General features: G+C 38.3%; 2 protein-coding genes across 4 annotated transcripts; one reads left to right on the top strand and one right to left on the bottom strand.

The window, feature by feature from the left end:
* The first annotated feature begins 6,813 nt into the window (after positions 1 to 6,813).
* LOC133797419 (large ribosomal subunit protein P1-like) lies at positions 6,814 to 8,180 on the top strand. Of its 3 annotated transcripts, none has more exons than XM_062235311.1 (4): positions 6,814 to 6,970; positions 7,083 to 7,164; positions 7,529 to 7,741; positions 7,867 to 8,180. In XM_062235311.1, the coding sequence occupies exons 2-4, from the start codon at positions 7,096 to 7,098 to the stop codon at positions 7,918 to 7,920; spliced, it is 336 nt and encodes a 111-aa protein (XP_062091295.1). In that variant the 5' UTR covers positions 6,814 to 6,970; positions 7,083 to 7,095; the 3' UTR covers positions 7,921 to 8,180. The 3 variants fall into 3 exon arrangements, with proteins under 3 accessions (XP_062091295.1, XP_062091296.1, XP_062091298.1); XM_062235312.1 differs by having other exon boundaries at positions 6,856 to 7,003; XM_062235314.1 differs by having other exon boundaries at positions 6,858 to 6,970; positions 7,062 to 7,164.
* A 261-nt stretch (positions 8,181 to 8,441) lies between these two features.
* On the bottom strand, positions 8,442 to 11,674 carry LOC133797418 (granule-bound starch synthase 1, chloroplastic/amyloplastic-like). The gene is made up of 13 exons (XM_062235310.1): positions 11,288 to 11,674; positions 11,130 to 11,210; positions 10,956 to 11,054; positions 10,784 to 10,873; positions 10,591 to 10,654; positions 10,393 to 10,493; positions 10,147 to 10,256; positions 9,826 to 10,069; positions 9,552 to 9,728; positions 9,247 to 9,438; positions 9,071 to 9,157; positions 8,841 to 8,969; positions 8,442 to 8,761 (listed from the first exon to the last, which is right to left on the bottom strand). The coding sequence occupies exons 1-13, from the start codon at positions 11,627 to 11,629 to the stop codon at positions 8,645 to 8,647; spliced, it is 1,833 nt and encodes a 610-aa protein (XP_062091294.1). The 5' UTR covers positions 11,630 to 11,674; the 3' UTR covers positions 8,442 to 8,644.
* Between the last annotated feature and the right edge of the window lie 925 nt (positions 11,675 to 12,599).

Genomic DNA, 12,599 nt, shown 5'->3' with positions numbered 1-12,599 from the left:
TCCATATAAAATGTGCAAAATATTTCGAGTCAAGAAATGTAAAGCATATAAAAGTCAATGTTAAAAGAAATTGTATCAGCCCCATGGGCATAAATTAAAATAATTACAAAAATAAGGGGACGCAGCCCCAATAGATGGTTTCCCGAGATCAGATTTAAGAAAGAGGAGTCCCCTTGGCCTTCTCAGCATCAGCAGCACCGGACTCCTCAGGACGAATAACATGGCTATCCTCCTGAGCTCCCTCCGAAACGGCCTCCCGAGCAGCCTCTTCCTTCTCGAGCCGAGCATTCCACCTGTCGAGAAGTGTCGCCTCGTGAGGACCTAAGAAGCTGGTATCCAGATCTTCATTGTTGGCCCACATTCGGTACATGGCCGAGTCAACCGCTTGATCCTTCTTCTCTTTGTACTTAGCAAGGAGACAAGCCTTTTCACCCTCAATAATATTGAAGGTGGCGGCCTTGTCTTCTTCGAGTTTCTTGTTGGCCTCCTGAAGCCGAGCGTTCTCCTTCTCAATCGCCACGAGCCTGGCATTCTCTTTCTCGAGTTCTGCGAGCCTAGTATTCAGCCTCTTAAGCTCGGAAGTTATGGTCTTGAGCTCCTCGGCTGCTGCCTCAAACTTGTCGTTAGCTACCTTCAGGTCGTCACTCGCCTTGAGTTGAAGATCCTTTGCCTCATAAGACTTGCTCGAGTGGATCTCGTTGTTCAACCTGTAGTTGAGCTGGACAGTAAAGGCAAGAGACTGACGAAAGGAGAAATCATTGTTAGCACAAGGTTAGTGTGATCATAACTAAGGACTGTAGAAGGAAACTTACCGCAGCGGTAAGTTCGATACTCTTCTCATAGAGGGCAGTGCAGTCTCGGGTATTGTTCAAGCATTGCCATTGCGGAGCCTCGAGACTGCCAAAGCTCTGGCCGATTCGGGACATAACATCCGAGACCAGCATAGACCCATGAGACCCAGCGGCATTGTCGACCACATACACGTCCATGTGGGTAGAAACTGACAGCTTCTGAGTTCGAGAAGCAGAAGGATTTTTGGGAGGTGGACCGAGTGTTAATCGAACCACCACAGGAGGTTGGGGCTCAACCATAATGGAGGGACCGACCAGCGAAGTCGGCGCCATTGTAGAGGCGACGACCTGCGGGGACGGCGCCGCTGTGGAAACGCCGGCCTGGGAAGTCACCGCAGCGATGGAGCTCGAAACCGGTGGAGCAGGAGGAGGGGTTTTCTTAGACCTCTTGGGGCCCTTGCCCGGCCGGTTAGTCTTCAGCGAACCCGCTCTGGGACACTTGCTCCTCTTGGCGCCACCACTTTCGATGATGTTGTCAAGGTCGGAATCCATCTTGCCTGCACAAGTCACAACACAGTGTGAATCAGTAAAGGAGAAAAACATATAAGTTGTTTCAGTATCACACAGACATATAAAGTGATGATAGAGGAAACCTAACTGGAACTCTCCCCCGAGCTCGAGCTTGGGGACCATGAAATTCCCCCGTCTTCAGAGGAGGCAGGGGGAGTGCCTTCCCTATATGTGGGTGATAACCTCGAAAGGTCCCTATAATCGTTGGTCCCGTACTGAACAGCTATCCTGTTCCACACCTCGTCCATAGTATACATGGTGTCGTACTTCCCGAGCCCACTATCAAACCTATGGACACAGTCGTCTACCCAACTCCATATGTAGAAATGGTATCTATCCTATGGGCATGAGACTAACCTATTGGGCTTATGTTTTGGTAGGGTGGGGGACCACATTCTCGAGGTAGGAAGGGATTTACCTTCATCCGAATCTGAGCTCGAGGCTTCGTCATTAGCCTCATTCCCGGACAGCGGACTCCTTATGCGAACTGGAAGTGGCGGCCTTACTTCTCTCCTCGGAGGGAGGACGCCTGTGGGCAAAGGCACCTGCTCCCAGTGTTCATATTTTTTATTGGACCAGTCAGAGGTGGACTGGCCCTCCCCTAAAAGTCCGCATTTTCGGAGCCTGTCCTCGTGTAAGAGGTATAAGAGAGACCTCCTACCATGAGGGAGTTGGAGCAGGGTTTCCTTATGTCCCTTCATTGTCTTGTCAGGAGTGGGACGCTGAAAATTGGTTGACAGACAAAACACATCTCAACTAAGTACGGATCTAAGAGCTAAAATCTCGAGCACAGAGATAAAGATGATAGGAATACTTACGAATCCGCCTGAACGAGTAGTGCCGAGATGGGGACAGACCGTCTGTCCAGAAGAAGGCCTTTTTGAAATCAGGCGGATGATTGGGAAGATCTTCAAAGACCTTCTTCTCTTTGGGGTAGCTCGAAAGATAATAAAAGCCATCTCCTCCCCGAGCTCGGGAGGGGTTGCTTTTCAGACAAAAGAGATATAAAATCTCTTGAGGCGAAGGTCCTTCCCACGTCAGCTCGTGGTATAGTGACCTCAGGGCAGACAGCACCCTGTAATAATTGGTATTAAGTTGGAACGGAGCCAACCCAACGAAATCCGTGAAGTCCTTGAAAAAAGACTTCAAGGGCAACAGTGCTCCCACCCTCATGTGCTCCTGGCTCCATGCCGCGTACTTCACCTTGGCGTCGCGGCCCCCAAGGGCGAAGCAGCTTCGTTCGTGGTCGGACGGAGCTCGACACTTTAAAGAACCTGACAAGCTGAGGCCATGGAGGGCCAAGATGTCAGTTATCTGACTAGTCGAGGTAACCGAGCTCTAGTAGTGCTCGGCCTCGAACATTTCTTTCCTCGGCTGTGAGGAAGAAGGTTCCCCCATTAGTAAAAATTGGAGCTCCCCTGGATGGTATGCGGCAGTGACCTTTAGTGCAGGGTCGAGGGGAATCGGCCTAGGTCCTGAATTGGATTCCGGATAAAAGGCCTCCCGAAGAATTTTCCTCTTCTTTCTCAATAACCTCGTCTATCTGGCGGCGATAATGAGCTCGAATATCCTCCTGCTCGCGCACAAGCTCGTACTCCCTTATCCGACGTTGATTCCGGGCGAATAGTGATTCTGGGCTCGGAGTTTTTGGCTCGTAAGGGATTGCCAGCAACGACCCCCACCGTCTTTCCAGATTCTGTGACATCTAGCGAGAAAGAAAAAATGGTGAGGGCCATGCATGCAAGAATTACGAGTTCGAAAAGACGAGCTCGAGGTTTAGGAACAAAACAATCTATATATTAAGACCCTTATTAAAGAGTCAGGACGTGCGTTCCACGAGAAAGGAAGGAGAGTGGATAATTTTTTGAAAATCCCAAAAATCAAGGGAAAAAAGAGTGGCGGTTAACCAGAAAAGGCAGCCTTGGGTTTCGTGCATTGGCCAAAGCCAAAGTTTTTTACCCGAAATCTTGGTGTACAAGAAACGTCTCTTAAAATTTTAAAACCCAGGAAACAGGAACCTTGCTCAAGCATCAAAACTGGGTATGAACCAGTGATGTAAATTCTGTGTTGGAAATCTAAAAAGCATAAGAGCCTATCGGATAGAAATCTCCTATCGTATTATGCTAAGAATGTAAACTAGTACATTCAAAGACACAACAAGAACAATATGAACAAAAACTGACAAAATGGAAAACAAAGATTGCACACTTACACAATAACGGCGATTGCAGAGAGATCGTTGAATGAAGGAGAGGTTGCAAATAAGAGCTCATGGACTCGAACAAACCAGGGTTTCTTCGTTTCTTTGGCTGAGAAAACATGCACGGGATAGGAGCTTTATAGGAAGGTCTCTGGTTTCGTTTTCTCTCTCTTCTCTTGCTCCCGGTGAACGAAAATAAAAAAGAAGATGATGAGTGGGATCTCATATATATAGATGGAAAAAGGGGATTAATCTGGGGCGTTGAAGGAAATCCTCGTAAAATCCAACGGTCAGGGGTCAATGACAAGATGGCGCCGAAAAGATGGCAGACGGATGATCGTGGACATGTTCCCAAGGTACTCAAGTGCCAAAAATGAGCAATACCCAGCTGACGCGTGTTCATTTTCAAAAGTGTATGACGGTACGGTTCCCGAAGAAAGTAGTTCAAAAGTTTCCTTCTCTTTGGATTCGAACAAATACTTTTGAGGGGGCAAGATGTTATACCTAGATTTCGAGCCATGATAAATGTAACCTCGAAAGCTGGATTCGCAACGAATGAACCCGTAAAGTTCGAAGTAGGCTCCAAGATTAAATATCGAGCCTACAAGATTGAGACGACCTCGAATATGGTAAACGGGCTAGTATTCACGATCTCGAAAAGGTAGCTCCGGAGAAGCATCTATCCTCAGGGATGACCTCGGATCAGGGGTTCCGAGCTCGAAGCACATACGATCTCGAACGCCGTGTGACCTCGGGAGACGTCATTAGCTCGAAAGCTGATGAGAAACCTGGGAGGCTAAGGCCTTGGAGATATATGAAAAAAACTGTAAATATCTATAAGTGTTGTCCATAAGAGACGTAATCTTCATTTATTACTGTAAATCCCCTAAAGTCATGGGATATTATTTGATTAGTTATACGCCCCCTGATCTTCAGGGGACGTTTCCTTTTATATCTGATTATAAGCATTTAAAGCCATTAATTTTATTTACACAAAAAGAGTAACTACCTAATATATGTGGGATAGTATTCTGCAAACCTTCTCTATAAATAGAGAAGTCGTGCACCATTGTAAATGACCGAAATGCTGAACCTTGAGAGAAAACTCTGAAGAATTCATGCTTAAGAATTTTCAGAGATAATCTTGAGTTTAATAACAGAGACTCGTGGACTAGGCAGATTTAACTGCTGAACCACGTAAAAATCGTGTGTTGGTGTTGTTATTCTTTTTTAATTGGTCATTACTTGTAATTGTTTACGTGCTCTTCTTTCACTATTGATGAAAAACGGCGTCAACAATTAGTAATATAAAAACAATATAAAAAAACAAATAAGCTAAAAAAATAATAATCAAATTACAAACATACTCTTCCAAATTAATAAAATTTGATTAAGATTAAAACTATAACATAAACCAACTTTTGTACAAAAATATGGAAAACTAAACCCATAAAAGTGAAAATTCTTAAAAAAAATTATAATTTTTTTTTAAAAAAAAAAGCCATATTTTTGCACACTCTATTAAAAAGAGAAAATTACATTTTATATGGGATTTTTAATAGAGTGTGCAAAAATATGGTTTTTTTTTCAAAAAAAGTTAATCTATGGCTTTTTTTAAGAATTTTTACTTTTATGGGTTTATTTTCCCATATTTTTGTATAAAAGTTGGGTTATGCCATAGTTTTACTCTTAATCAAATTTGGAAGGGTGTATTTGTAATTTGATTATTATTTTTTTAGGTTATTTGTTTTTTTATATTGCTTTTATATTACTAATTTTATATTAAATTTTTCTTTGGTTATTTTGCAAATTTTTTTTTGTAATATGAATTGTTTTTAAAATTATTATTTATTCATTATAAACATGTTTTTTTTAAGATTGTATGTTTTTTTTTTCAAATCCTGGGTAGGGTAACCAGTTACTTGATTGATCTTAAAAAAAAATCCTAGAGCTAGGTTAAATAACATGCACCAGGAGGGGTAACCAGTTATCCTGAGATGAGTAACTTTCTTCCATAAGAGGGGTAACCAGTTACCAAAGAGGGGTGATGAGTTAGTCATTTTAAATATGAAAAGAAACATCAAATTTGAAGGAAAAAAATGGAAGAACACTTCATTAAAAAAAGAAGAAGAAGTAACTATGATTTTAGTAACATAAGTAACTAGTTACCATAAAGAAACCATAAATATACACACACCAGAACGTGAAAGTAACTAGTTACCCTCAGAAATATACACACAAAGAATGTGAAGGTAACCAATTACCCATTCATGTTTTCATATTTTTATTAGTTTTCTTTCAAAATTTTGGTATTCCTATAAGTGTTGCAGTAAAAAGAAAATGTTGAAAAAATTGATTTGAATTTTTTTTTACATATACTGGAAAAAACTATAAAAAAATTACAATAATAAAATATAATAAATAAAAAAATAGTAGAATAATTATGTAATATTAAAATATATGTGTGAAAAAAAAGAAATAGAATGAGAAAAGAATAAGTACAAAAATGAAAAAAAAAACACAAGAAATGATGAATGAAAAAAAAATAGATGAATAAATAAGAATGAAAAGAAGTAGAAGAAAAATAATGGAAAAATGAAAAGAAAAAAATATATGAATACAAAAATTGGTAGAAAAAAAAGAAAAAAAATGGAAGAAGAAAAAAAAACTCATATGTGTGAAAAAAGAAAAAAAAATGGAAGGAGAAATAATAAATACAAAAATGAAGAAAAAATAGAATGAAAAAAAAAACTGAAAAAAATATGAAGAAAAAAAACAATACAAATGAAAAAAAAAATAGATAAATGAATAAAACTGAAAAGAAATAATAATAAAAAAATGGAAAGAAAAAAAGATAAAGGAAAAAATTGGTAGAAAAAGGAAAAAATGGAAGAAAAAATAAGTAAGGAAAAAAAAAAGAAAAAATAATAAAAAAATGATGGAAAAATAAAAAATAAAATAAAATTACTATCAAAATCAAAGAAAACATAACTATGATAAAAAAAATGTGACATTTCCATATTTTAGTTAGCTACTAATTATGTTTCTCATACTTTAACTTTTTCTTTAATAAATTTCTCATATAAATTAAAAAAAGTATAACTCTTATATTTTATTGATGGTATAAAAACCTTATTTTTAAAAAATTTCCAATCAAATATCACATATAAAATGTAATTTCCTAAAAAAAAAAAAATATATATATCTATTTCGTTAGGCACGGTGCTGATTGTGGCCCAAGTATGTATGTGATTTAAAAGAGTACGAGCCCATTATCTCTCAAGTCATTTAAAAAGCCCTTGCCTATAGAAAACCCTCGAAACCCTAGCAGTTGTGTTGTGGTCTTGCAGAGACGATTCGCAGAGAGTGCGGCGAGGCTACACAAGGAAACATCTCTCATCTCCCTCAGGTCACTCTCGCTCTTTCTCAATTTCATTCAAATGTAAATATTTCTCTCTTTTCTTTCTATGAAAATTAATTGTGATTCGGTACTGAAATAGGGTTTTGTTCTGGTGTTTCAGAGTATAAAGAACCATGTCGGTCGGAGAGCAGGCTTGCAGCTATGCCGTTATGGCCCTCCATGACGATGGAATCCCTATCACTGTAATTTTCTCTTATCCTAGAAACCTTTTGTATTGTATTATTTAGCTCGGTATCTGTATGTCTTTTGCTTAATTTGATCTTTAGGATTGTTCTTATGTGTCTAGAGACTAGATGATAAGTTATTTGTAATTTTTTATTGGGTTTGTTAAATAATCCTGGTTTGATTCTGTTTTTTTATTAAAATAAATTTTACAATTGTGTAATTGATGGCTAGCATTGGCTTTTCTTGTTCACTATCACTAGTTTTTTTGTTTTCTAACTTTATTTTTACTGCTTTAGATTACTGTTTTTGTTGGGAGATGTAAGTAGGTTTTCTTTTTTTGAAAGAGAGATTTTTTCCCTTACATCAATTTTCAATCAACAGGCTGAGAAGATTGCCACCTTGGTGGGTGCTGCTAACTTGAAAGTTGAATCTTACTGGTTCAGCCTCTTTGCTAAGCTTGCTGAGAAGCGCAACATCGATGACCTTATTGTGAGTGGTGGTGCCGGCGGTGGTGGTGGTGCTGTTGCTGCTGTTCCCCTCGCTGCTTCTGGTGGCGGTGCAGCTGCTGCTGCCCCCGCTGCTGAGGAGAAGAAGGTAAACCAGTCTTTGCCATGAATTCAACCAAACTGATGTTTTTCAATTATTTCTTGCTATTTATAATGTCAATTGTCTGCTAGTTATGGTAAACATTTATTTTGTTTTTGTGTGAATTTTTACAGGAAGAACCTAAGGAAGAGAGTGACGAAGACATGGGTTTCAGTCTGTTTGATTAGGAGCTCCTTTCAGCGTGTGATGCAGTATTTTGCCATTTTTAGTTACTTTTTTGAGTCATTACCTTTTTATCTTTTGTTCTAGGAGTTTATCTTTTATTCGTAACAAATATATGTATTCGTGTTGAGCGAATTGTTCAGGGTCTTGTTAATTTGAACATCTTTAGTTTTTTTTGGAAGATTTTCCCATCGAGCTTCTTGGTATACGATATCTTTGGAGTCAATTTTGGCTTCCTATTATTTAAATTTGCGCAATTATTATAGTTATCTTGTTCTGATCGATGCTTGGTATCTCTACTATATATATGTTGCAACAAGTTCTAGAATCCAAATTCAGTGGTATATATGTATATGCCTTTGTGTGCTTAGATTTATGTGATCATGTTCAATTTCACGATTGGTTTTATCAATGCCGAGTCTTTTATGTCATCTATTTAGATGATTTCTTCATGAACGGTTCAATCATACTCCAAATTTGTTGCATTTAATAATTTCTATAGAATGAATCAATTGCCATTTCCATATTTCTAGGAGAAAATTAATCTTTTATTAATTGGTTAGTTATCTAGGTTCACATTACACAATGCAAAGACCCTTGATACAGTTGACCACACGTCTCTAAAGCATGGTTGAAACAAATATTAAAGGCTTTTATTTGGGCTATGGAGTACATCTAGTTTAAGTTAAAAATCTCCATGATCTGCCGTGGAATGGTAGAACTTTGTTCTCACGGGGTTGCTACATTTTCCTTGGCCATAGGAGCTATTTCCTCGCCATCAATACCATCTTCGCTGCCATCAACACCAAGGCTCAGCAGCATCTCCTCCCACTTCTTAGCGGGACCCTGTGACGTCCCATATAGTAATTAAATACAAATGTTCCCACTTTGATTAATATTTTCCCAAAGATTAAACTCTTCTTACCTTCCATGATAGATCTTGAGCCATGCAATTCTTTATCATCTCGGTCAAAGTTAAAGTTCCACATGTGGCAAGGGCTCTTGTAACGTTTTTAGCCACTGATTGCACGTCTACCGGATCAACTTCATCACACTGCAAGAAGTTGAACTCGTTAGGACTGGCGCTATAGTTATTGATGCGTTATTTTTGTTTTTAAAACTAAAGAGAATATTAGATATAAATAAAGTTATTACTTCTACATTGAAGGCTCCCATCTGAAATCCGGTGAAACCTTCTTTGACAGTGTCTACTAACCCCCCAGTTGAGGCAACAATTGGTACCTGCACCAGGAGTAGATAGTAAAAATCAAAGAAAAATTTTGCAAAGGGCTTTCAAGAAACAAAGTTTTCCCAACAAAAATTGTCATTACAGTTCCATAACGCATAGCATGCAACTGAATAAGACCACAAGGCTCAAATCTGCTAGGAACCAAGATGAAATCAGCTCCGGCTGTTATCATATGGGCCAAAGGAACATTAAATTTTGCAACTCCTCTAGCCTTGTCGGGATACAATGTCTCCAACTGTTGGAGCTGCTTCTCCATTGGCTTTTTCCCAGTTCCCTAAGTAGATTATCACATTGCAGTAGATTAGACCTAAGGTATATTATTTTTTAAGTACTTGAAAGAGCATCATACATGAGAGAAAGTGAGGGAGTTTTAGGCTTGATTCTTACCAGAACTATAATCTGAACATTCTCTTTGATGAAATAGGGAATGGCTGCTATAAGAATATCTGAACCTTTCTGCTCTTCAAGCCTACCAATGAAACCTATGACAGGGATATTTCTATCTACTGGCAAACCTACTTCTGCTTGGAGGGCTTCTTTCAGTATGGCCTTTGCTTCCTTGACCTGAGCATGTTTACATTACAAGTTATCCCAAATGAATTAAAGAGAACACAAAGCAATGGTGCTTGTAAAAATATTCCTTTCTGGTTTAGGATCTTACAGTTGAAGCATCATATTTGACGGATAAATATTTGTCAGTTGAAGGATTCCATTCTTGGACGTCCATGCCGTTCACAATCCCCATGATCCCGGTTTTTCGAAGAACGTTGTCTAACTCAACTCCTTTCTCAACGCCGGAAACAAGCTCCCTGGCATAGTATGGGCTAACAGTCAAGACCTTATCAGATTCCAGGATTCCAGCCTTCATCCAATTTATTTTCCTTCCCTTCACTGGTTTTTCATAGCTGCAGAACATGAATAAATGCCAATGAAGCTTCAAGAAAACTTTGTGATACTTTTGACTGAGCCATAAAATCCATACCCGTCAATGAAATCAAAAGAGCCTTTAAAAGTATCTGGGAGATTGAGGAGCTTGAAGTCTGTGAATGCAAATCTGCCTTGGTAAGCAATGTTGTGGATGCAAAAAGCAACCTGACATCAACAACAGCAAGCAACCACAATCCAAATGTTGAAGAAGGTGGAACTTGATTGGAGCTCTCAACTGCTCTTGCTTATAGCATATAAAAAGATTTATAATGAAAATTAAATAATTAATAGGTTTGCTTACTCTGGCACTCTTGTATAAGCCTTTGGCTTTATAAATGGCTTTCAGGTAGCATGGTATAAGGGCAGTGTGCCAATCATTAGCTATGAAGACAACATCTTCACCTGACAAGTAACAATTTCAGTGTGTTAATAAATTAAGATATGTTGATTAAAATGAATGCTGTTAAGTTTCAAGAAGCATAGATGAGTGTGTGCCTACCATATGGCCCAGAATTATATTTGCTGCTGGTAAAATTCAGAATCCTTGGAGCTTCTAAAGCTGCCTAAACCATAAAAAGTTACTTCAGAGCATAAATTTTGAAAATAATAAAAAAAGATCAAATGTATATTAGTAAATCTGATTTGGACATTAATTTCCTAAAGGTTGGTAATGGTGATGGAGATTTGCTCACCTGGCATAGAAGGCTAAACCGAAGTTGATTGTCTTCATAATCCTCTCCAGCAGTAGGACCATAGATTTTGGAAGCAGTTTTCCCCCAAACCTTAGTTCATTTCATCATTTAAATGGTCAGATTATGTTGTATCTGAAGAGAATAGAGCTAAATGGGTTCACAAAAGACCAACCTTTGCGAGGAACATTGGATGGTCCACAAACACACGATCAACTCCTCGTTTGTAGCAGTGGAAGAAGCCAACTTTCTCTATTCTTTCTCCCAGTTTAACCTATTAAGAGAAATGTGTAATCACAATCCCTAAAAAAAAGTCAACTTGGGTTCGTAAATATATAATTATCGGTACCTCAACAGTAACTTTTGTGTCCCAAGCATCCTTGTACTGGTCATAACGTGGAGAAATCGTCATAACGCGATGCCCATTTGCCTGAAACGTACTAACTTCACTGGTTATTGTTTGTTCCACCATTAATGTCGAGTAAGTGAAAGAGGAGAAGAACTTACCGCCATAGCTGGTGGAAGACCCCCAAGAACATCTCCAAGTCCACCGGTTTTGCTCCAAGGACCCACTTCAGTTCCCACAAATACTAAATTCATACCACTACCGCAGACGATCTTGCCTGAAAGCAGCCTCCCATCTCTTCTTCTAGTAGCACCACTTAGTTTTAGTTTGGTGTTGATACTCAACTCATCCACTTTGGTCAAGACCCTTAATCCGTAATGGGTCACCTTCTGCTTCATTAACCAAACTTTCTCTGAACTTGCTTTGGAATCTGACACTGATGATACTCCATAGTTGACATGCGAACTTGTTGATGCAAAAGCTGAGGCTGCAAAAGTTACCATTGCAAGAACTTTCAACTATTTTTTTTGGGGGAAAAAAATGAGCCTGAAACAATGAATGAAGCAATGAAATTATAAATAGCACGTTCCAACAAACACATGGCGAATGATGGTTGGTTGAGGTGATGTTTCCTTCCTTGCCTTATAACCTCATGTTTCGTTTGAGGCTCAGGGGTTCTTTTGTTTTTGCTTTTGTTTTTAATGAAATTTGAGGCTTAGGAGTTGCACCAAAAGAGGGATGGGACCAACTGCTTATGAATGGGATGATATACAGGTACAACATTGGAATATGCTCAACCCACCAATTATCTCTACCGTTCCTTAAACCTTCTTTTGTATGATGTATTTTTTAAGGATATATTTATGTATATATATATATATATATGATATATAAACACATTGACTGATGGGTAGAGCTTATATGTATGCACTTTCTCAAGAGTTGTAGACTATGGTTTCATGACAAATTGAGAATGATGTTAGAATTAGATGGACCTTTCATCTTAATGAAAAAAATCAGAATTATGTAGAGATAGGTGACCATTATATGTACTTAAATTGATGGTGACTGTTGAACGGAAATATATATATATATATTAAATGTATTATTATAAAAAGTGGTATAAGTGAAATTAGTGGAGATAAATATCTCTACTTTTCTCTCCACCTTCCTACGTTCCACTTTCAACACTCTACACATAAAGTAAAATAGAGTTTATAAAAGAGGAAGTAAATCAGACAAAGGAAAAAAAGGAGAAACGAAGAAGGAAAAAAAGCTCTGTCAAAATTGTGTGAGAGATTATGATAAAAAAAATAAATAAAGAGAAATTAAGGAAGAAATACAGAGAGTTAAGATTTTCATCTTCAAGGATTTCTACAAAGTGAGTACTAAAGTTTGTCCCTATTTTCTTCTTGGTATTCCAAACATCTTTTATTTCTTCGTGATTTTCTTTTTTTGTCTTTGGTCCACTTT

This window comes from Humulus lupulus, chromosome 8, assembly GCF_963169125.1.
Source record: "Humulus lupulus chromosome 8, drHumLupu1.1, whole genome shotgun sequence".
NCBI lineage: Eukaryota > Viridiplantae > Streptophyta > Magnoliopsida > Rosales > Cannabaceae > Humulus > Humulus lupulus.
Note: the sequence above shows the minus strand (reverse complement) of the source record. Positions and strands in the feature narration are given on the sequence as shown.

Excerpts from the sequence above, each read along its gene's own strand:
- LOC133797419 (XM_062235311.1), top strand. The coding sequence starts at position 7,096 with ATGTCGGTCGGAGAGCAGGCTTGCAGCTATGCCGTTATGGCCCTCCAT. Across the intron at positions 7,165-7,528 it reads ACGATGGAATCCCTATCACT|GCTGAGAAGATTGCCACCTT; the intron begins GTAATTTTCTCT and ends TTCAATCAACAG. Across the intron at positions 7,742-7,866 it reads CCGCTGCTGAGGAGAAGAAG|GAAGAACCTAAGGAAGAGAG; the intron begins GTAAACCAGTCT and ends GAATTTTTACAG.
- LOC133797418 (XM_062235310.1), bottom strand. The coding sequence starts at position 11,629 with ATGGTAACTTTTGCAGCCTCAGCTTTTGCATCAACAAGTTCGCATGTC. Across the intron at positions 9,729-9,825 it reads TCAAATATGATGCTTCAACT|GTCAAGGAAGCAAAGGCCAT; the intron begins GTAAGATCCTAA and ends AAACATGCTCAG. Across the intron at positions 8,970-9,070 it reads TGGGAGCCTTCAATGTAGAA|TGTGATGAAGTTGATCCGGT; the intron begins GTAATAACTTTA and ends AACTTCTTGCAG.